Here is a 24,487-nt window from a genome sequence, read left to right on the forward strand (position 1 = left end):
TTTTGATTTCACAAGGTAAACATGGGTACAGTAGATTAAGAAAATTGATGGACTGAGCAGCAAGGTGGTGCAATGGCAACCCAGTCAGTAAGAGTTCTTTTCTGGAGTTCAAATCTAGCCTCAGAGTCTTTATTAGCTATGTGACCCTAGGTGAGTCATTTAACCCTATTTGCTCAGTTTTCTCATCTGTAAAAAGAGCTGGAGAAGAAAATGGCAAAGCCACTTCAGTATTTTTGCCAAGAAAATCCTAAATAGGGGTCACAAAAAATCAGACTTGACAGTTCAAGTGAGCTATTATTCAAATATTTCTTCATATTTAAAATTGCCCCTTAAACAATATATTGACTTTACTGTCGCCAAAATAGCAGATGATTATTTCCTGCTAAACAGAAAAGTATATGTAACACTTTAGAAAATGCAATTTTTGATATAAAGGAAAATATTTTAGGTAAGCTTCTAAAGGCCCAAATCAAGTTATCAAACATGTTGAAATGAATTTCATTCATTTTTCAGGATTAATTGGGTTGGTATCTAACAATTCAATATAGCTTTGCTCTTTGTCCTTTACAGGAAACGATAAATAATTTTGAAAGGAACATTATAGACATGGTGGGAGTATTTGTTGAAAATGTACAAGGCCTATATCCTTTCAATGGTGTCTCTTCCATTGTTTATAGATGAAATCATAATATGTTGCTGGAATCTTTAAGATTACTCTTGCAGGTATGATCATTAAGTTGACTAAAGATTTATGGTTTTGGGGGGGGGGAATATTACTGTTGAAGGGAGGGTATAAATTTTTTTATCATTATTGAAAAACTTATATGGTTAAAATGATTATAGACTTCCTCAAGGGAATTATAGTGGAAAACTGTTTTAAAGATGGTCCCTATTCAAAAGATATTTAAAAGTTTTCTCTGGGAATTGTCTATAGAATAGGTTAGTATTTCACATAAGAAACTAATTTCCTTACTTTTATAAACATACCTCATTACTTTTTTTAATCTTACCAATACAAACATTCCCAAGATTGATAATAGATTTATTTACCAAACTTAGAGTTGTGCACAAAGTAAAACACAGTAAAATAAATAAGTAAAATAATTTTCATTGACATAAACTTACAACTGTTTTTACATCTTCAAATGGAATATCTCCTCCGTTGGCACATTGATTTCTTGTTAATTTTTTTAAACAAGATTTGGCATTAAGTTCAAAAATTCTGATAACATTGTTTAATTCTTCATGAAACCACACCTGTGTGACACAGAGAGCAAGCATAACTTTGTAAATAGTTAATTAGTCTAAGTTTAGCTTTGATTATAAGCCAGAAATTTTCAATGAGGTTTAAATCAGGCAAGTTCCCAGACTATTGATACATGTTTATCTCTATTTCTTAGCTAAATTTCTTAACCTTTTGAGATGTATGTGTAGTATAGTGTAAAGCTGTATTGTAATATCCCATCTCATTTGAGAATTTCTACACATCTGTAATAATTCTGTTCCTGAGTATGTCAATATATTTTAGTGTTCCCTCAAAAGGAATAAGATTGCCAGGCCCACTGGACATAAAAAAATTTCAAAACAGTTTTTGAAGGTGGATATTTTACAATTTGATGAAGACATCTTGAGCTTACAGACTCACCTAGACATCTGCCTATAGTTTTTGTATAGCATTGAGTGAAAAAAGTAAATTTCATTAGTAAAAATGACTTTTTTTTCTCATTCTTCAGTAATAATAGCTAGCATTTATGTAATACTTCTTAAAAGTTGTATAGTGCGTATTCTGATGGAAGTGGATCTCTTCGATAAAGAGAACTAATTCAGTTTCAATTGATCAAAGATGGACAGAAGCAGCTACACCCAAAGAAAGAACACTGGGAAATGAATATAAACTGCTTGCATTTTTATTTTTCTTCCCGGGTTATTTATACCTTCTGAATCCAATTCTCCCTGTGCAACAAGAAAACTTCGGTTCTGTACACATATATTGTATCTAGGATATACTGTAACCTATTCAACATGTAAAGGACTGCTTGCCATCTGGGGGAGGGGTGGAGGGAGGGAGGGGAAAAATCGGAACAGAAGTGAATGCAAGGGATAATGCTGTAAAAAATTACCCTGGCATGGGTTCTATCAATAAAAAGTTATTAAAAAAAAAAAAGGTTGTATAGTGCTTTACACATTGGTCCACACACACACACACATACACACACACACACACACATAAGGTGGGTGGTATTATTACCCCTATTTAATAGATAAAGAAATTTTTTCTTAAATTAAAGCTTTTTATTTTTATTTTTTTTGTTATTGTTGTTGGTTTTTTGCTGAGGCAATTGGGGGTTGTGTCACATAGTTAGGAAGTATTAAGTGTCTGAGGCCAGATTTGAATTCAGGTCCTCCTGATGTCAGGTTTGGTGCTGGTTTTTCTCTCAGGTTTTTTCTTATTCTGTACCTAACATTCTGTCCACTGGGCCTACTTACAATACCCTGTTCTTTCATTATCTTTTACATTACAAGTGATTTTTCTTCATCCCAACAATGAGTAGATTTTTTTTTAAGATTAGTCTTCTAATGACTCTTCCAACTTAAAGAAACCTTTATCGCATTGCAGAGGAATAAGTTTAATAGTCCCTTCAGCTGCCATGAACCTTTTTCTCTAAGGATGAATTAGGCTATTTTGCAATAATATTTTGTAACTACTTAGCATTGTTTTTCATTTTTGATCACACTTTATTCTTCAGCTAATTATTGTGGATTTCACTCAATCAGCAAATATTTATTAAGCATTTAATAAATGTGCCAGACACTGTACTAAGATCTGGAAATACAAAGAAAGAAACAAAAATGGTTCATTTTTCATTTTTTTTTAAAAGAGATTTCTACGGGTATATTTTGTTTTTAAATCATCTAATTTTCTGCCTTCTCTTTGCTTCTCCCAGGGAACCAGAATTTATAATAAATATATATGTACACACACACACACACACATATATGTACTTATAAAAAGAATACTAATGCATTTTTGCTACAGCTGTGACTTTGTACAACTATTCTGGAAAACAATTAGGAATTATACAAAGTTACTAAAATGTCCATGCCCTATTTAGAAATTCCACTGCAAAGCATATACCAAAGCTCCATCTATGCCGAAATACTTATTACAGTCTTTTAAAATTTTAATGTTTTCCCCAATTACATGTAGAAACAATTTTAATATTCTTTTTTTAAATTTTGAATTCCAAACTCTCTTCCTTCTCCTTTGCTCCCCTCATTGAGAAGGCAAGCAATTTAATATAGGTTATATGTGTATAGTCAAGCAAAACACATTTCCATGTAAGTCATTCTGTACAAGAAAGAACAGATTTAAAAAAAAAAACCCAAAAATGAAATAAAGAAAAATTATCTTTGATCTGCATTCAGGCTCTAGTAGTTATTTCTCTGGAGATGGACAGCAACTTTCATCTTGAGTCCTTCAAAATTGTCTTAGATCGTTGTACTGCTGAGAATAGCTAAGTTATTCATAGTAGATCATCAAGTGATACTGCTGTTATTCTGTACAATGTTTTCCCAATTCTGATCATTTCACTTTGCATCAGTTCATGTCAGCCTTTTCAGGTTTTTTTCTGAGAGCATTCTGTTTGTCATTTATAGCACAATAGTATACCATCACAATGGTATACAACAACTTGTTCAGCTATTCTCCAATTGATGGATATAATTTCAATTTCCAATTATTTGCTACCACTAAAAGAATTGCCTGGAGGCAGCTAGGTGGCACAGTGGTTAGAACACCCGCTCTGAAGTCAGGAGGATCTGAGTTCAAATCTGACCTCAGACACTTAACAGTTCCTAGCTGCGTGACCCTGGGCAAGTCACTTAACCCCAATTGCCTCAGCAAAAAAAAAAAAAAAAAAAAAAAAAAGAATTGCCTAACATTACCTGATTTTTGTTTAAAGCAAAGAATTGAAAATAAAGTAGCTGTTTGTTGATTGAGGAGTGGCTAAACAAATTGTGATACATAAATATAATGTAATATTATGCTGTAAGAAATGATGAATATGATGGATAATAGGAAGCATGGGAAGACTTATAAGAATTAGTGTAAAGGAAAGTAATCAAGAGTTGGGAAAGCAATCTATAAAATGACTACAACAATGTAAACAAAAAGAACTACCATCATAAAATAGTTGTAAATGAATGTTATGAAATTCTAAGAAAAACTTGCCACCAAAAAAAGAGTCCTTTTCAGTGTTAAGAATAGCACAGTTCAGGAGTGTATATATCAGTAGTTCTGATTTCTTTCTTTCTTTCTTTCTTTTTTTTTTTTTTAAAGAAAATTCTCTGTAATGGTCCTCTGGGAAGGGAAAGAAGATATAAAAGGGAATCTAGATATTATAAAAAAAAATAAAAGATATTATAAAAAAAAAGATATCAATAAAAATCTTTTTTTAAAAGAATAGGAAATATTCCACAAAACCAGTCAAAACATAAAAACTTGTTATAAGCAGTGTTCCATACCCATAGATCCCAACTTCCACAAAGGAGTGGGGGAAGGGAGATGCCATCTCATAACCCTCCTTTGGGGCCAAGATGATTCTTTATGTAACTTTGCTAGACTTTTCTGGGATCCTTATCCCAGCTCTCATTCACACTGAAGAGTTTGGTCCCCAGAAGGCATCTATGTTAACTATTTCTCTACTCCTTTATCTAACTCTGAGTGCTCTAGAGAAATGGTGTTCTCCTTATACCAATTTGAATCCATTCCATTGTTTCTCCCTGATATCAATCACTCAGAGCCTACTAATAGCTTATTAAATACCACTGATTAGCTTCTTAATTTTATTTTAATCATGATTTCTCAATATTGATTAACTGATTAGCTTTTACTTTTTTTTTTTGCTGTGGCAATTGGGGTTAAGTGATTTGCCCAAGATCATGCAGCTAGGAAGTGTTAAGTGTCTGAGGCCAGATTTGAAATCAGGTCTTCCTGACTTCAGGGCTAGTGCTTAATCCTCTGTGCCTTCTAGCTGTCCCAGCTTTTATTTTTGTTTATTTATTTATTTATTTTTAAATTGCAACTTTTTACTGACAGAACCCATGCCTGGGTAATTTTTTACAACATTATCCCTTGCACTCACTTCTGTTTCGACTTTTCCTCTTCTTCCCTCCACCCCCTCCCCCAAATGGCAAGCAGTCCTATACATGTTAAATGTCACAGTATATCCTAGATACAATATATGTGTGCAGAACCAACCAGTTCTCTTGTTGCACAGGAAGAATTGGATTCAGAAGGTAAAAATAATCTAGGAAGAAAAACAAAAATGCAAACAGTTTACACTCATTTCCCAGTTCCTTCTCTGAGTGTAGCTGTTTCTGTCCATCACTGATCAATTGAAACTGAGTTAGATCTTCTCTTTGTCGAAGAAATCCACTTCCATCAGAATACATGCTCATACAGTGTCGTTGTTGAGATATATAATGATCTCCTGGTTCTGCTCATTTCACTTCAGCTTTACTTTTTAAAAAAGTGTATTTGCTGAGAAGATATAGCACAAACAAAAGTACAAACATATCTCCCAGAACAAGGATACATCCTCTCTCCTATTTCCAGAGCCTAAGGAAAATGGGTTCAGAATTAAAGCAAATATTACAAACATGTCTTCCACCATGGAGTTCACTTCTTGAATGTGACACCCATTGGACACTCAGCTGCCAAATTGCCTCATCCATATATTGAGTCACAGGTTACTCCTTAGGGATGGGGCAGCAATAGCTGCTGACCTTCTCTGCCAGCTTTTCTGACCTTTCACAGTACATAAGGTCATTCACTCTGTCCTCAACTCTCCTTCACCTAAGAGTAGGAAGGAGTAAACCCAACAACTGCAGAAGCCACATAATGGCCCTGGAGTCAGGGGTCACATAGGGGCTAACTCAACATTCTCCATCAAGAGGCTCATAGCAATCCATACCTTCTTCACCAGTAGGGAACGGAGAAATGAATTTGATTAGTTACTGCTTTCTCCTATACATTCTACACTAGCTCAGCAGCCAGTTAAAAGATTTTTCTTCCTCCTGCAGGAAGTAGGCAGGAAACAATTCCAGAATACCTTTGTGCATGCTCTGAAGTATAAAGTTAGGATCCTCATTCTATATCATGTGCACTTCCAGAAGGTGGTGGCCCAGAATCTCTGGATCAGAGTCAATGCCCCAACTTCCTTTTATGTTTGTTTCCACATTTGAGGTGCTCATGGGAGAATCACCCATTTTGCTTATAAAGACTTGTTCATGTTTTAATGGAGGAGACAATAATATACATAAATCAGTACATACAAGTTAAATAAATAGTATATAAAAGGTTACTTTCGAAGAGTTAACACTTCCAAATGAAACTATTATCAAAATGGTTGTTTGTCCCACCTAATTTGCATACCACTGTAACTCCAAAATTCAAATCCACCTCATGGGCCAAATATTTGTCAAAATTAAAATGTCAGATGGACTCCCCATAGCAAACTTTTCGAGCATGAGCAAGACTTGCACAGGACAATTATGATTATGACCTGTGATGCTGGAAATAAGTCTTGATGAGGTCTCTAATCCATTTGAGTATTTGAAGAGAACTTAAGAAGTCAATTTGTTAGATTAAAAATAAATATTCTAATCTAGTGTATAAAGCAAAATACAATCAGTGTCTGAAGTCTAAATGCACATTTTTATGTTTATCTCAGGTGATTATATATAGTATACTGCCATGCTGCTATAAAAGGGTCATCTTGTAGTCTGCTCAAAAAGTGACCATCTCATCATTAGTTAGAGGTAAATTCTATCTTCTGAGACTGATCTGGAAAGACTTTTTTGTAGAGAAATCTTTGTTTTGTTTGTTTTTTTGTCTTGCATATTAAGGAAGACAAATGTTTATACTTACATTTTTATGGAGAAGCTAATAATTCCTTTGTATGAGAAATGGTTGTTTGCCCAAAGAACCAGAATGTTAAATACTATCAGTCAACATGTTCTGAGGCAACATTATTGCAGAAGGTCTTCAATACAGATTTAATTGGGCCTCAAGGCACCATGTTATTTGTTGATATTTGCATGTTATTGCTACATTGCAGTCAGTGGTTTGGATTTGAAAAGATGGTAATGAGAAAAAGAAGTTTTTTAACACTAGCACTGGAGACCTCCAATAGGAAGAATAAATTTTTAGGCTGATAATTTAAACCTGAAGATAGGATGGTTTTGTTTATAGTTTTAAAAAAATTTATTATTTGCACTTCAGAACATGAAGATTATCATAGCAAAAATATGAGTATGGAATTGGAAGTTTGTATTTACAAGGTCTGTTCCAACTGTCCCTCAAGGGCTTGGTTTTGGGTCTTTTTTGTCTCTCATTTACATTCAATATCTATCATGTGCAAGACACAGTGGTAGGCACTGGGCATATAAATATAGCCACCAGAATGATAGTATCTAATAGGCTTTTCTTATAGATGAAATAGTGCTCAACATTAGGATTTTTCATTTGGCTATGCTTCACAAACTCTGCCTTTTTCTTCCTATAAGTGGTTCCTACTTTTTAGTCATTATCCTAAATTCAGGAGTATATTGGAATCCAGGCATATATTGGACCCAGCTTGTACTGAAGTCAGATGTTACATTTTTAATATGACTGTTTATATCTCAGAATTAGGAAACATTAGAAATCAGAACTTGCTTTGTTGTTTTGTTGACTGTCCAAATTTAAGAAAGTTACCAAGAAAATTATGCAGATTAAATTTAAAAGTAATGTCATGCATACATTTTTTTCTCCTGGAGATCTGATTGTGGGGAGAGGCGGGTCCAATTTAATTCTGTGTTTTAGGGAATTTATAAAAAATTATGACTAAAACAGTAATTGAAATTCTTTCTCAACTTTGCTTGGAAAAGAAATCACTTAGAAAATTCCAGGAGGAGTGGTGTTAAACCTCAGTTGACCTCTCTGGCCACATCCCTGTTCAGTGAGTTTGAAGAGGGGATGGCGGAAGGAGGTGTAGCTGTATTACCACTTCAGTCATTATATTTATTCAGAGGGCTCATTAAGGCATCTTTATATTTCCCACCATCAGTTCCTGTGTGCTGCAATGTTGCTGCCACCACTAAGCCTCTTCAAATCTGTCACTCTTTGTTTACTGAATTTTGTAAGTTCTCAGAGGCCTTCTCTTCCAGGGAACTAAGATTTACATAATGTCTTTGGACTATGGGTTCCCAGAAGTCCATTTAGCCATGCTCTAAATGCTTCCCTTCTCCATCAGCAAAGGAACTCATCTGCCCGAAAGCTTGGTTATTCAAAGTTAAATGACAAATATTCCCTGCCTTGGAGGAGCTTACATCCTGCTGGAGGTAGTGTGGGAGATAAATATACATTTATAGAGATTAATAGAAACAAAATAATTTGAGGAAGGAGAAAGCACTTGTATCTATGGGGATGTGGAGGGGTTTCTCATGAGATATTGGCCTAGAGTTGAGACTTGAAGGAAGCTAAGGATTCAAAGAGATATTTATGAGGACACTGTGCATGCCTGGTAGAGTACAGGTTGGCCAACAGCGTAGAGGTGAGAGACCATATTGGGTGGAACTTAGTGCATAGAGGAAGATAATGTGAAATAGTTCTGGAAAGGTAGGCTGGATCCAGACTATAAATAGCCTTCTTTCTTTTTAAAATTTAACTTTTAATTTGTGAACTTAAATATCCAAAAAAAGTTTTTCCAAATAGAGGGAAAAACACAAAGAGTGGATTATATATAAAACAAGAATTTATATATATATCAATCACTTGCCTTTTTTTGTTTTTTTAGAGTATATAATGAATCCCACATTACTTTCAAAACTGTCCTGATTATCTGTGCTTTATTTTAAACTTCCTTCCATTTTCTTCTGTGGAATTTGAAAAAATGTTTCACTAATTCTTCTTTGGCATCTCTGTTGCTAGCATCCTTTTTTCCTTCCTATCCCCATTCTTTTTCCAATGAAAAACCCAAAGGAAAAAAAAAACCCAATATAATACAGTCAAGCAAGCATTGGCCATATCCTAAAGTACATCCCCTCATTTAGGAGCTGGGGAACATGCTTCATCACAGGCCCTCTGGAGATATGGTTGATCACTGCATCAGAGTTCTTCAGTATTTCATTTCTGAATGGTTTTCTGTGCTACACTGAAGAATTTATATTTTCTCCTAGACATAGGATAAATAAGGATAGTTTCAATTCTCAGTGAAACTTCTTGAGCAGTGATATGATGAGATCAGGCCTTGTGCTTTAATACTAGATTTTTTGGCAAGTGTGTAAAGAATGGATTGGAGAAAGACAAGACTTAAACCCAGGTAGAAGGTCTTTCCCTTGAGGACCTTATCTATTCCTCTCTATAAAACTACCATTTCGACACAAGATCTTGATTCCAAGATCTATATATTTAATCCTGATCTTTCTCCTGAATGTTGTCTTTTCATTGTCAATTAACTCCCTGCTGGATATGTCCAGAATATACTGTCAGCATCTTAAACTCAACATATCAAAAAGAAAATTTGTTTTTTTCCTAAACCCACCCTTCTTCAAAATTAAGGATGCCACTATTCTCTATTCATATAGGCTCATATTCTCTGGGTAATTGCTAACTCTTCTTTCCTTCCTCCATCTGCCTCTTCTCCCCATAATCTCTATTTAAAAGGCTGTCACCCTCATCACTTCTCACCCAAACTATTGTATTAATTCCCTAATGGGTCTCCCTGCTTCCAGTCTCTCCCGTCTTTCAAAACCGATACCAAAAATATCTTCCTATGTAACAGGACTGTTCATGATATGCACTCCTCTGACCACATGTCTTCCAAGTGCCTTCATAAAATACATACTCCCTAGCCTAACAGCTAAACTTCTTCACCATCTCCTTCCAACCTAATTTCATGTTATTCTTTTTCAGGTACTCATGTATTTTGAGCAAACTGCCCTACTAGTAATTCCCTAAATTCAGTGTTTCATCTCATAATCTCATAACCATCACACATTTACATGAGCTATTCCCCCATGTCCGAAATATATTTTCTTTTTTATCCCCATCTTTCAGTATCCTTGTCTTTCAATACTCAGCTCTCTGGACCTCCTTCCTCCATGAAGTTTTCCCTCATGTGCCACTTGTTAATAAATTATCTTGTATTATTCTTATTTGTCTATATGTTAGCTCTCTTCTCCAGACTCCTTGAGGGCATTTTATTTTTATATCCCAATGATGTTCAAAGTATGTTTGTTGAACTCTGTGTTTCTATGATTTCTCCTTAAAAGTATTTCAAGTACAAGCTGGTTAAAGTGAATGAATCTCTTTTTTTAGGGATAAAAATGTCCCTCTGAAGTAAACTATATGACTATAGTCATATCAAATCATTCATATTATAAGATGGTCTTATTTCCTTAACTTATACTCCTACGATGGCCCAGTGCCGTGACCTTGAAAATCATCACCATGAGAAACTTCTGGAGATCTCAATAAACACCTTGGAGAAAATAGTCAAGAGTGAATTTGATGAGGACCTGCCAGATGATGTCCGAGCAGTGAGTTTCAAAAAAAGGTTATGGCACTATATATATGAAAATGCAAAGCAAATGTGTTTCAAAAATTGGGTATGTTACTTAAGAGAAAAAAAGGAGAATACAATGTAGAAGCACTGGACTAGGCTTTAGAAGACCTCATTTCTAGTCCTGGTTCTACTATTATACTATTGGGTAAGTCACTTAAATTTTTTGAGTCTGTTTTCTTATCTATAAACTATTCAGCTGGAATGGATAAACATTTTCCAAATTTGTTTTTCTATAGAATGTTTTTAGACTGGAAATATATTGATGGAACTTCTAAATATCAATCTTAGGCCATAGAATATCTATCTAGGATAAAGAAATCAGGGAAATTTTGGAATAGAGAAAATTAGACCCATCTTAGAGTCCCAAACTGCTATAAGATTATATATGTGCGTATATATATATATATATATATATATACGCACATATATACATACACACATATATACATACACACATTTACATAGAAATATGTACTTTACATAGTAGCATTTTGATTGCATAGCTGCATTTATATGAAAAGAGATAGTGTAGTATATTGGGAACTTGTCTTGATGGCTGGTTTCAAATTTTATCTCTTACATCCATGAAACTCACCCTTGTAGTATAATAGACAACTCTATAAGACAACCTACATTGGTAGTTTCCTCAAAGGAATTTCCTATCCTATACCAATGAAGTTATAGGCTTAGTCCCTGCATAATATAGTTTTATCTAGTTTTCAAGGGAAAATGTTAACATCAATAATAGAAACCTCATGCTTGGCACATTAAAGCTCTTTGGAATACAGTTTGTTGGATATGGACTAGATGATCCCAGCTTTAAGTTTCTATTTGGAACTTATTTTCCCCCAAAAGAATGCTGGAGATGGCAGGTTCCTATCCCACCCCAAGGTCCATTTTACCTATATGTAGAGTAAAATTAAAAACACTATTTCAACCACATTTAACCATCCTTACTACATAAAACCTGAAACTGCATTTCAAGTTCTAATTAGCCTAATCAGAGACAATTCCCCTTTAGCAATAGCAGTTCTTTCATCATCCCCCTTTTGCTCCATCACCAGAAAGAGGACTTGATTAAGGATCAGGATGGATTGGTCAGTTTTACTTGATTATTTTCCCAAGTGTTCTGCATTGAGGAACAAAGGACAATCACTTCTGTGAAGTAAGACTTTCCCTAGCCATGTATATCTAATAGTTAATAAGTCAACTGTTCAAAAGTCAAGAGTCTGCACCTGAATTTTAAAGTTTTTTTTTAATCATGAATAGCTTCCTTTTAAAATATATGTCAAATTCAATGTCAGTTTCAAAATTGTCTTTTTTTTTTATAATCTCTCAACTTTCTTTTCTTTCAAGCATTTAAAAAGACCCTTCAAAGATTTTTCTTCTCTTTTCTTTTTTGCATCCTACCCCATAATTTCCTCCTATTCCCATCTCACATTAAAAACAAACAAAACTCTTTTGTCTATAACAAGCATAGTCAAGCAAAACAAATCCATACTTCAGTCCTAATTATGTAATTCTTCTCTGAAAAAGAGAGAGATAGGAAGAGTCATCACTAGACTTCTGAATCATGGTGAAGCATTATGGCACACTTTCAAGTCTTTCAAAGTTTTCCTTTCTTAAAATGTTGTAATCATTAAAATTGTTTGCTTAGTTCTACTCAACCCATTCTTCATTAGTTCATACATGTCAGATAGGCTTCTCTGAAGCCATCTCTTTTATAATCTTTTAGAGTATTAATAATCCACTATATTCATATTATCACCTTCAATGGAAAGGTCAGAGTAACACAGCTGCTACCTCATCCCCATTACATGTCCCAGCTTTATTCATGTGATAGAAAGCTTTGCACAGGCCTTCTTGGGTGGATCCATTTTCCAAATCTATGAATCCCTCGTGGTATTCTTGTGCTGATCTGGTTGAAAAAAATAGCACACTATGGTTCTTCTTAGATTTCTTGATCATCATGCAGTCTGATGATCTTCTTTGAACTTTGCTGAAAGAGAGTTAGTCTTATTCTTTCTTCTTATTTCACTGTTTGCCCTGTGATCCAAAGTCGCTTCTTCTGTGCAATGTTGTTATTGTAGAAATTGTTTTTCTGCTTGCTTCCCTCAGCTTCAGTTCATACATGTCTTTTCCTAGTTTCCCTGAATCAGTCCCTGTTGTAACTTGTGCAATAACACTTTATTTTATTCATATGGCTATATGTAACAATGCATATGCTATATATGCTATAATCATCCCTGATTTGAGGGACAGCCACTCTGTCTCCTGTTTTTTATTAAAACAAATTAGCTTCTGTAAATATTTATATATGTGTCTTGTTTTCCTTTGATCTCATTAGTAGTGGTATCACCATGTCAAAGGATATGCAAAGTGTCTTTGGGGTTATAATTCAAACCACAGTTCCATCAGGAGTATATTAATGTACTTTCCCTTCACCTGGCTGTCTTTTTATTTTGTAGTTTTAGATTAGATGAAAAGACTTCTGCTTTATTGTAATTGACTTAGGGTATGTGGGAAAACTATTTTTTCCTACACATTTCTATATTATTACCAGGTCTGGGTCCAGATGGTGTTAGGTTGAATTAAGTTAGGGTTGGTTTTTTTTTTTTTTAACTAGGTAAAAAAGGCCACTCTGCCTCATTTCTTTCTTGCCCAGCCTTAATCATCAATGGATATTGCCTCAATCAAACCGAGACCTGTTAAAGATCTTAGCTTAGAAGAGCCCAGGTCTCCCACTGCATCCAGAGTTATCTCCAGTCATTCTGATCTATATCTGGCCACTGGATCCATATGGCTCTGAAGAAGTTTGCACAGCTCTCCCTCTCTTAAATCCAATTCATATTAAATCCAATTGTATATCATGGCAATAACTCCCAGATATTATGATTATCTTAAAAAATGAAGGACAAAACAACAAAAGCCTTGTTTCTGCCTGGGAAGTGGTCAATCTTGGGAAAAGCAAGAATTGAGTGCTTGGAAGCTTGGGGCCAACTTCTTCCTAGGTCCAGACCCAGGCACTAAGATTAGGGTTCTAATAAGTGTGTCTTGTGGGATTCTTGCCTTTTTAATATTAATATTCTACTAATATGGGTCTGTGCATCATGGTACACCAGTCTTTTAAGAATTTAAAATAAGTATCATTGGGAAGGTGTATGATAGGTATGAGAGGTACAAAAGGCTGCAGCATTTAACAAATTAGCATCTTGAAGAATTGGAATAAAGGATATCATGAAGAAAAATATAAGCAAAAAAGATGAAATCATGCTTTGAGAGCAAGGGAGAATGGGGATTACTTAAGAACTTCACTGGGATCCTAAGTCAAGAGCTGTGGAAGGCTTCTCACATATTGGATGGAATTTCTTTTGTCCCAAATTCTGCCCTCTTTTCCCTGGCAAAATTCAGTCTTATGGAAGGACATGGACAAAAACTATGGACCAACCAGGGTAGAGAGGTAGTGATCTGCATAATTGGAGAGAACATCCAAATTGATGAAATATCAGAAGCATGTTAAGTATTGGTATGTTTGAATGTTGTCCTCTATACAGTCAAGTGCAGACAAAATCTTCCAAATGAATCATGTTCTTAGGGATCATGCATTAAACTGTTCAGACAAAAAAAAAATTTTTTTTCTTCACTATAATTTGCTCACCTAAATTGAATGACCTACATACTGACAACTGAGCCAAAAAACTCCAAAACAAAAAAACAATCAATCAATAGGCAAGCAAGGTAAATTACAAAACACTTGTGTTTAATGCATTTTATTACCAGGACACAAGAACCAACATGAAATAGCCCTTTGGGTTGGGGCTAGTGTTTTTATTATTGAAGAAAAAAATGTCTACTACTAACTAATACTAATTTACCACTGTATGATCTAGAAGGGAAGCTTACTTAAACTCTCTCATTTTACAGAGAACAAGACTGAGCTCCAGAAAGATGAAAAACTTTTATCCAAAATCATGCAGGGAGCAGGCAGGACCAAGAGGAAAATTCAGATTCTTTAGCTCTGAATCTTAGATTTTATTCATTGTATCTTGCTACCTTGACCAATCCCTGAACGTTACATAAAGGCTTCAAATCATTGGCAAGTTGTAGACCTAGGATTTCACTATTGCCTCTGCAAATTCAATGTTCTTTCACTAAACCATAATTGCTTCTGTCACTTGCAATAAGTGAAATTTCAATTTTCTGACTGCATTTTTTCTTACTCTTAGGCTTATATACACACTTATAAGTATACTCATACTTACTTATGGAAAAACAACTAGAATATAACATCAGCTAACATTTATATAGCACTTATGATGTGTTAGGCATTGAGCCAACCACTTTACAATCTTGACCTCAATTGATCTTCATAACCCTGAGAGATAGGTGCTATTATGATTCCCATTTTACAAGTGAACAAACTGAGACACTCAAGAGTTTCAGTAACTTGCCCAGGTTCATACAGCTAGGAAGTATCTGAGGCAAAATCTGAATTCAGGTGGCCTTTGTAAAAATATAGGTAGCTTTTTCTAAATGGCAGCTGTCAAACTGGTTTACTACAGGGTTGGCTCTATCAATACTGAATGAATTTCTTCTCTTACATTCACTTGGTATTAAGTTCTGATTTTTATAGCATTTTAATGCTTTAAATCAAAATGCCTTCCATATTTGATCAATTTTATTTTCTAGCTTTTTTCTGACAAAGATACAGTTGTTAATGCAGTTGGAGCATCACATGACATCCATCTTCTGAAGATAGACAATCGAGAAGATGATTTAATAACCAATGTCACCAGTTGGTGTACAGCTACTGTAGATAAGGTAAGTAAATAGTAACACTATTGTGGTAGGTGTAACTTTATTTCTCAACCACAGACTAGAGAGGAATTGGAAGTTTACTTAGAAAGTTATATTGATTGTATAGCTCCCACCCCACACATTGCCTCAATAAATAAAAATATAAAAAGAAAAAAATTAGCTTACTAGTGATATAGCTTTTCTAACTCATTCTAAATTTGACAGAATTGAATAGATTAGACCACTGTTAAGAATAATGGCCTGTATGTTTTTTCATGAAAATATAGAAAAAATACTAACCATGCAAATATTTTATCACTCATCAATCATTTCTTTATTCTTAAACTGGAAACATATAGAGGCTTTTAAAAAGGAATTTTAAAAGGAAATCTTTGGTTTCAAATACTCAGGTTCATAATGATGAACTCGATAGGAATCGTAAACGAGTAAAAGAAATCAATCAATATGTTGACCATTTACAGAGTGACCTGGACAACATGGATTTTGGTGACCTTTTAGACTAGGTAAGTTCACACAAAAAAGGGCTGTCTTTTCTTTTTAGAAAGGAATATTGATTAGGGACAAAATTCTGCTCATGTACCTGAGTGACCAGTGGCTGACAACTTGTATAAAGATATATAGTTACCTACGGTTTTCAATTTTTTCCTCTTGAGAAGTTCCAAATGTGAAAATAACAATAGATGGCTTATTTTATTGAATTAAATATTTAAATTTATGAAAAATAAAATAAAGATCAAGTCAAAGTACTGGTCACTTTATCAGGCAGGTCCATTAAAAATGCAGAAGGATCGATAGCTCCATTCCATGGAGGCCTCTGTTGGCCACAAAAGTTACAAACTTGTTGTTAGAGGGGATTTTCTCCTTTCTAGATGAAAAGGACACTGAAAGAGCTTTAGAATAGCATTTCTTAGTACAGACAGTTGAATTGTTTATTCTATGTACTTCTACAAAAAGCAGTTTTTATGTAATCTGAATTTGCCCATAGATAGAGGGAAAAGAAGAAAAGGAGGAGTCAGGAAGAGGACCCCATGCTCATGGAGGAAGGGGACCACGACATGATTCAAGAAAAAAGTTAGGGCCAGGAACAGAGAAGTGAGGTGGAATCTGTAGAAGCTGGGTTGAGCCACAGAAAGCCTGGCCAGAACCCAAAGGAAGGCCATGTGAGGGGCTGACACATGGGGCCAGACACAGACAAGAGAGGATGGCTGATACATGCTATGGGGCCAAGCAAAGGGAAGACAGACACATGTGGGCCAGACACGTAGGCAGAGCAAGGCAAAGGTCTACTTTCTTGGCCATCAGAGATCTCTAGTCAAGCCCCACCTGTGTCTGTTCTTCTGCTTTTACTTGGAGGGTTTTTGGACCCAGGTCCTCCTAACTCCAGGACTGGTGCTCTATCCATTATGCCACCTAGCTGCCCCATCTTGGAGGGCTTTTGGGTGGAGAGATGGGAGGCCTCAAAGCACTGACTCTAGAGGCAGAAATGGAGAGGGGAGGAGAGAAAGAGAGAGACAGGTATTGTAAAGTTAACATTTTTAGAATGCAGATTTCTTTCAGAAGTCTTTAAATAATATGAATTTACATGAAAGACATTGTAATTCAGCTACATTTTTACAACCTGAAAGAAAGTAACTTTAACTCCCTCTGCACCCTAATGGAAATGTGATTTCTATTACTAACTGCTGTAGAATACAGGAAAGAAAGCTCTCAAAACTTTTAAGTGATGACAGTTTTATTTGTTTTGGAATGCAAGTTATCATAAGTTCCTAAAGTCTATTTTTAAGTGAACTAATAAAGACAGCTTGCTTGAGAAGCCTTTATTGAATGCATTTTTGGAGTACCATTTGCTCCTTCTGCTGTATTATATATAAATAGTGATGCTAAGAAATGGCAGATTGCCACACGGAATATGATGTAAGGAAGGGACCTTAAGAAAACTAAGGAGAAATCCTGAATTATTCTCATATGTCTTTCAAATCAGGTTACTTTTTAGAATTTTAATTATATTAAATATTTCATCTTCTATTTTAAAGAACAGAATACTTAATATGACTTTCTAAGAAACAAAAAAAAAGAAGATTAAGGATTAATTTACTTTCATGAGAACTTTTGATAAAAGTCAAACATAAATTAAGAAAAATTAGGTTGAAAGACCAAGAATAAAAATTAGTTTACCGACTGGTGACAAATACTGAGTCTCTTATTTCAGACCTAGATCAGTAAAATACACTCTTAAAAGGTAAGATGTTTAACCTTAGGGAAACCCCAGTCATAATGAATAAAATGAGATTAAATTCTGGAGCCGTAAATAATTACAAAGTTTGATACAAGTTTTGATCTTGAAGAAATATTTAATATTAAAAATAAAGCTAGGGAGAAAGTCCTGTGTACTAACTATACTTAGCTCCATTTCCCCCTTATTAAAAGGTATTTTCCTGGATAGCTCTTAATGACCAAGGACAGGATGATCTCTTAGCAGAAAGTGGGGGGAAAAATCCAATGACTTGTAGCTTATATCATTCTCAAGTCACCTAGGATGTACAACCTTCCTCTATGATCCAGAGTTCAGTAAGAGAATCTCATTCCTGCAGGAGTTTGTGTTTTACTGTGGAACTTTCTGAGCAAAGGTGAACAAAAAGCGTCCCAGCTGCAGTTCGAGCCCGCAATTCATGTAGTTCATAGTCGTGGGCCCATTCCACATTGCCCCATTTCTGGATCTAAGAGAACAATGTATATGTTTTGTTAGCATCAAGTAATCTTGGAAAAACACAAGAGTTCTAGATCTTCAAAGATTTTTCCATGAATAGCACTTGCCCCAAATTTCATTTTTCAAGAATCAAATCATTAATATAAAAGTGCTGGGACCAATTTCTTAGGAATCAGCTTTCATCCAACAAGACTATCAATACCTGTAATATGTGGTAGTAGTTAGTTACAACAACTGGCACAACTGTGTGCCACACCAATATATCTTATTGCTGTTTGGTTGTCTAGTCATAGCCAACTCTTTGAAGTGGTTTGCCATTAAGTCATTTTCCCTGGATCTGAACTCCAGCTGTTCCTGCTCCAGACCTCTCTATCTACTGAGATACCTAGCTGCCTCAATGGGGCTATTTATAACATAAATCAGCCATAGAGCCAGGCAATGGCAAAAGAGAACAGTATCATACTTTGCCTCTGGGTTCTTTTGGGATATTATAATGGATATTAATGGTTATATTTTTTCTCATTATGTCATTTCTGCAATACCCCTTTGCTTAGTCAGAGAAATCTATATAACTTTTCTGCCAAGAGCCGTTTGATTATGCAGGAATGGCATTATCTATGGATAGTGGCACTCAAATGTCAAAATCTTGCTAATCAGAAGAATTGAAAGGATTATAGGATGATAGATTTAAAGAAGAGATCAATCTCCTTTTTTAAAAGATGAGAAGTTTGGGTGGCTTGCACAAAGAGCATACAGGTAGTAGGTGGCATTGAAAGTGACCTAATTAAATTAGAAAAAACAAAGATGGCCCATCAGAAAACAAGAAAAACAGCTCAAAAGAAATATGTTTTGAACCAATCCCTGAATTGTATGTCTCAGAGATGAAGAGCACAGGGATAGTTCATCCAATGAATAAAAGCCAGGAGAGAATATGAGTAAGGGGAAGAAGTAACAGTATAAAATAGATGGAATATAGTATGTAGTATGAAATAAAGTCAGAAAGACAGCTTAGAACCAGGCTACAGATTCTGTTTTTGATCCTGCTGACAAAAGCTGCTAAAATTTTCTGAACAAAGGATTGATATGGTCAAAACTGTACATTAATAAAAGGAATTTCTAGGAAAATTCATCTGGAAAGTGCTATTAATTGTCTAGAGGAAAGATGAGAGTGAAGGGAGGCTGGACTTGTGTAATAACAGCAGAAGGAACTAAGTAGAGCCAGGGATAAAAGGGAGATGGAGTCAAATGGACAGAATCTGGTAGTAGGCTAAATATGCAAGATGTGGAAAACAAAGAACATTTGGAAATTTCAACTCTGGGTGACTGGGAAAGATGATGAGTCTGTGTAGAGTTGTTAATAGGACATGCACATGAGTAGCTAAAAATGCAAGATGACAACTGAGGGGAAAAAGCAAATAATCAAAATCCTTGCAAGCAATTTTCATTTACTCTCTTTTTTGGTCTGGACACTTCCACATCTTAGATCTACAGATTAGTAGCTTGAGCTGTCTGAAGAAGTGGTGTTAAATTCAAACAGAAAAAGGAGTGTCAAACTCAAGCAGAAAAAGAATAGTTATGGGACACATATACATTATTTATATTGTTCTGTATTACATATCCCAATTACATCTTAATTTTATTTTCCTGTCTGACCTGGACCACTGGAAAGGGCCTGGTTCAGAATCAAAAAATCAGTATGCTAGAAGTGGTGCTTGTATTCAAGTTTTTTGTACTCTCGTTTCTAGCTTTCTATTAAGTACCATTCTATCTTTTGTTAATATTTAAGTGTTACTACATGGAAATTGAATTTGGATCTCTCCTTGATAAACTATTTTCATACACAAAACTGAACTTCAGCCTAGCATATATTATTTGCCATACAAGTTTTGAATTAATGAAGTTAAGTTAAATCAAGTTGTGTTCTAGTATCATTTACATTCCTCAAATTTAAGTTTACAGAGTACTTTACAATCAATGCTTGTTCTTCCTCTTAACACTTTGGTGAGGTTGACATAAGAAGTCAGTTAAACATTGACAGATAATGAAAAATTTCCAATGTCCAGCTCAAGTCTACTTACTTAAAGCAACACTTTGGGAGAAGGACTGGACTTATCAGCGATTTCACAGAAAGAGGAAACTCCCAGATGAAAAGAGTTTCTGCCATTCACTATTAGAGAGTTTCCTTGAGCAGAGGTATTAAAATTGGCTGCCCTCAAAACTCCAAAGTATCCTCTGGACAGAACCAAATTAAAATGTAATTGGAAAATGTTTAATGGCAACAACAACAACAAACAATACAAGATTTTGTTGTTTGGCCATTTAAGTCATGTCCAAGTCTTTGTGACCCCCATTTAATTTTTTAAGCAAAGACACTGGAATAGTTTACCATTTCCTTCTCTAGATCAAAGGTAATGAGGAAGTATATACTGGGCATGAGCAACTGTAAGAAAGCCAGTTTGGCTGGACCATAGAGGGAATAAAGGGATGTTATATAGAACCAGGTCAGAACTTGGAGCTTGAAATAAAGTTAGGAAGGACTTTAAGTGCCAAACAGAAGAGTTTGCCCTTGACTTTAGAGGTAAGAACTTATGCTTCAGTGACATCATTCTGGCAGTTATGTGGAGGATCTGTGGTAGAGAGATCCAAGTACAGACTAGCAGGAGATGCTGGGACTGAACTAGGCTAGCTGTTATCTGAGCAAAGATGGGGATAAATACTAAAGATATTGTGGAAGTAGAACTGGCAAGACTTGGCACAATTAGAAGTTGAATGAGTTGGTCAAATTCATTTATGGGAAACTAATAATAGCTAACATTTATGTAGTGCCTCCTATGGTGCACTGTGCTAAGCATTTTACAATGATTATTTCATCTTGATCTTCAATATAACCCTATAGAGGAGTTGTTAGTATAACCCCCATTTTATATGAGGAAACTGAGGCAGGTAGAGGCTTAGTGATTTGCTAAAAGTCATACCATCAGTAAGGGTCTGGGGTTGAATTTGAATTGATATCAGTTTTCCCCAACTCTTGGTCTGCCACTGCACCAACAAGCTGCTTGGTAAAATGGCTGAATGATAGATCATGTTTACACCTAACCTTCTCCTTTTTCATCTCAAAAACAATAAATTATATACCAAATAAGGCAAAAGAATAAATTCCCACAGAAAAACCAATACTGATTGAACAAGTGAACAAACCAGAAAAGATCTTCTAAATAGTAATGAAATACTATGTGATAAAAGAATTCAAAAACTCACAAGAAAATATTCAGAAGTGGTATTGGAACAATCATGGGACTCTCTAAGATTGATTGAGAAGCCTAAGAAGAAAATTAAAGGAAGAGAAAAGGAATGAAATTAGAGCTTTTAAAGATTGTGAAAAGAGAACTGATGGTTTAGAACAGAAGATAGAGACTATTAATAAAGTGGCAGATATTCTAAAAAGAGCATTGAAGAGATAGAATGCAAAAAGGTAGTGATATAACAATAAATACTGAAAAAAAAAAAGTCAGAAAGCAGAAAAGTTGGGAAAAAAACCTAAAACTCAAACACTTTATTACCCACAGGCCAAAGCAACTGATTTTAAAGATAAAACTCAGAAAGACAATCTGAGGATGACTGGTCTCCAATGAAAACCCAATGAAAAAAATCTTGTGCACCACGATAAAGGAAAACATGAAAGAAAATTACTTATAAGATTAGAAACAGCAAACAGATGGAAAAAAATCCACAGGATACCAGAGAGACACATTAAGTTTAATTAAGCAAGTTTACCCATGAAAGTATTATCAGAACTAGGAAAGGTGGACTTTTACTTCTCCTTCAAAGGCCAGTATAATTCAGTCCTTTTCCTATATGTTCAGTAAATTTGGTCCTAGGCCATTCTTAGAATTGAGAATATGTGACTTTAACATATTTAACGTGTATTGGTCTACCTGCCATCTGGGGGAGGGGATGGGGGGAAGGAGGGGAAAAGTTGGAACAGAAGGTTTTGCAATGGTCAATGTTGAAAAATTACCCATGCATATATCTTGTAAATAAAAAGCTATAATAATAATAATAAAAGAATAGAGAATATGTGAACATTAAGATGGGTTTTAGGTTTGCTCCAAGATTGATCTAAGTGCTCAATCTGACTTAGGCTCTGGATGGCAACCACAAACCTACACTGTGGGATCTGAACTGAACTGAACAGAGGATCATATCTACACTTAAATTGGCAGGTCTATAAATTTGCATACCTGGTACTCTTCTTCCAGGCGAGACAGCAGGACTGCCTTTTCTACTGTAAGGTGTCTGTCAATCAACCCCAAGGACAAAACCATAGACTTCAACTGGGTGATCACGAATTCCATACCTGGTGAACAGAATGGAAAAATATATTCCAAGGCCAACACTACCATATTGATAATACTCTTATTCTTGCATTCTGCATTAGTATTAATAACAGTTCAGAATATTATAAATAAGTCTGGAAAAGACAAGAAAAGATTCTGCCCATTAGAGAAAATGGAAGAGAATGTTTCAAAAAAATATCTAATATGACTTTTTTTTGGAAGAAAGAGATTGACCTTATATTAATTACTATTATCATCAGAAATATTTATGGAGTTCTGCTATAAAGTTGTGTAGATTCCTAGGAATCTAAACGTGCTAGAAGAAAGCAGGCTTGGCAAGAGTGAAATTGCTTATGGCGTGGTTATATGCCCCAGCAGGTCAAAAGCACAGCAATATCACTAGTTCACCTTCTGAGAAAGCCTTCAGTTTCTTAAACTGTGCTTCGTGATCCTATGTAGGATCTTGTAACCAAATATGGGGGAATTGCAAAATCATTGATTTTTATACCTATTTTATATATCTACATACTCTGGGGGTCACATAAAAATTTCTTGGGCAAAAAAAGATTGTGAGTGGAAAAAGTTTAAGAAGCCCTGTTCCAGACTAGGAAGCATTATAACCCTCTACTTTCTACTCCCACCAGAAGCTGTATTTTCTAATTCTTCCTTCCATTTCCATATACTATCAATGTGAGCCATATGTACATTAAACATGAAAAACATATAACCCCAATTATGTGAGCCCACACTACTGACACCTGTCCAAGCTGGCCTGTTTATTTTCACACGTACTAATGTACCACAATGTAAGGTTTCTGTTTAAGTCTAGCCCAGTACTTTTCTTTAGTAGAACATTGTTCAATTTGAAGGAATGTCTCTAAAGCTATCCATACACACTACCCCTTCAGCATCCCCCCTAACCCCCCACAGTGTCTTTCTCTCTTTTTACTTACCAAGTCCTACCACAGCACATTTACTAAACATTTTATAGTTAAGGTGAAGTTAAATCTAAGACCAGATGTCTAGGGACCAATGTTGTCATTACACTAATGTATTTTAACCCTGGGCAAGTGATTTGATCCCTCCTCACAGGGCCCAGATGATATAGTGGCACTCTTGATTCACGGGACCTGAGCTGGAATACTAACTAGCTTTGCTATTCACTGGTGTGACCAGTCACATAACCTCTCTGGGACCCATTTTTTTTTTAATCTGTAAAATGAGGAGTTTGGACTAGGTAATCTCAAATGTTCCTTCCAGTTCTAAATCCCAAGATTGTATAGATGATACTCAGAAAGGAGGGGCATGAGGTAAATCTTACATCGATATCTTCCCTTCTTAACTTCAGGGAAAAAACCCTATAATATCTTTATTACCTTGCAAGGCCCACATGTTGTAAGATGCCAAATGACTGATGAAAGTTTCTTTAGTCTTGCTTGGGATATCAGGTCCCATGATATTTGTAGAAGATCCAATCTTAACATTATACCTACAATAACATATATAAAACTTTAGCATGTATACTTTGGTAAGAATGGTATAATGCTCAGCCAAATGATCTTAGGCTACTTTTCTATACTTTCAAGAATATACTCACATTCTTTACTTCATTCAAGCAAATTGGTCCATTTAAAGAGATTCTGGGGAACAGTTATAGTTACAGTTAACCAGTGATTTACAGAGGACCAGCAGTAGCCTCTTTAATTAATTTTCTTTTTCCCAAAGACAAACACACTGAAGAATATTGCCAAGGACTTTCTTTGGATGAAAAGCATAGTCTGGACAATGAAGTAATATAGTCATTTGCAACAATCTAAAACCACAATTAAATTTATAGTGAGTTATATAGAATATAGATCTTATCAAAACTTTCTTCAATAACCTCTTTTTTTAAAATAGCTTTCTATTTTTCCAAATACATGCAAAGATAGTTTTCAACATCCATCCTTGCAAAACCTTGTGTTCCAAATTTTTCACCCTCCCACTCCCCCTCACCTCTTACATAGCAAAGTAAA

At 35.1% G+C, this 24,487-nt stretch overlaps 2 protein-coding genes across 5 annotated transcripts in view; one reads left to right on the forward strand and one right to left on the reverse strand.

Moving 5' to 3' along the window:
* DRC3 (dynein regulatory complex subunit 3) overlaps nucleotides 1–24,487 on the forward strand; it is a 100,482-nt gene that overhangs the window by 72,420 nt on the left and 3,575 nt on the right. Inside the window, exons 12-15 of the mRNA XM_051997792.1 lie at nucleotides 571–641; nucleotides 10,461–10,584; nucleotides 15,300–15,431; nucleotides 15,818–15,931. Of these exons, the coding sequence (XP_051853752.1) occupies nucleotides 571–641; nucleotides 10,461–10,584; nucleotides 15,300–15,431; nucleotides 15,818–15,931 (441 nt within the window). The remainder of the gene's footprint in view (nucleotides 1–570; nucleotides 642–10,460; nucleotides 10,585–15,299; nucleotides 15,432–15,817; nucleotides 15,932–24,487) is intronic.
* The window catches only part of ATPAF2 (ATP synthase mitochondrial F1 complex assembly factor 2), a 42,797-nt gene that overhangs the window by 958 nt on the left and 17,352 nt on the right, over nucleotides 1–24,487 (reverse strand). Inside the window, exons 6-9 of one of the 4 annotated variants that reach the window (XM_051997736.1) lie at nucleotides 23,849–23,961; nucleotides 22,377–22,492; nucleotides 21,394–21,455; nucleotides 17,143–18,145 (exon numbers count right to left, since the gene is read on the reverse strand). In XM_051997736.1, the coding sequence (XP_051853696.1) occupies nucleotides 18,031–18,145; nucleotides 21,394–21,455; nucleotides 22,377–22,492; nucleotides 23,849–23,961 (406 nt within the window). In that variant the 3' untranslated portion in view covers nucleotides 17,143–18,030. Of the gene's footprint in view, nucleotides 1–1,021; nucleotides 1,258–17,142; nucleotides 18,146–21,393; nucleotides 21,456–22,376; nucleotides 22,493–23,848; nucleotides 23,962–24,487 lie in introns of those variants that run through there. The other 3 variants (XM_051997726.1, XM_051997746.1, XM_051997755.1) reach the window with 3 other exon arrangements.

This window comes from Antechinus flavipes, chromosome 1 (genome assembly GCF_016432865.1).
Source record: "Antechinus flavipes isolate AdamAnt ecotype Samford, QLD, Australia chromosome 1, AdamAnt_v2, whole genome shotgun sequence".
Classification (NCBI taxonomy): Eukaryota; Metazoa; Chordata; class Mammalia; order Dasyuromorphia; family Dasyuridae; genus Antechinus; species Antechinus flavipes.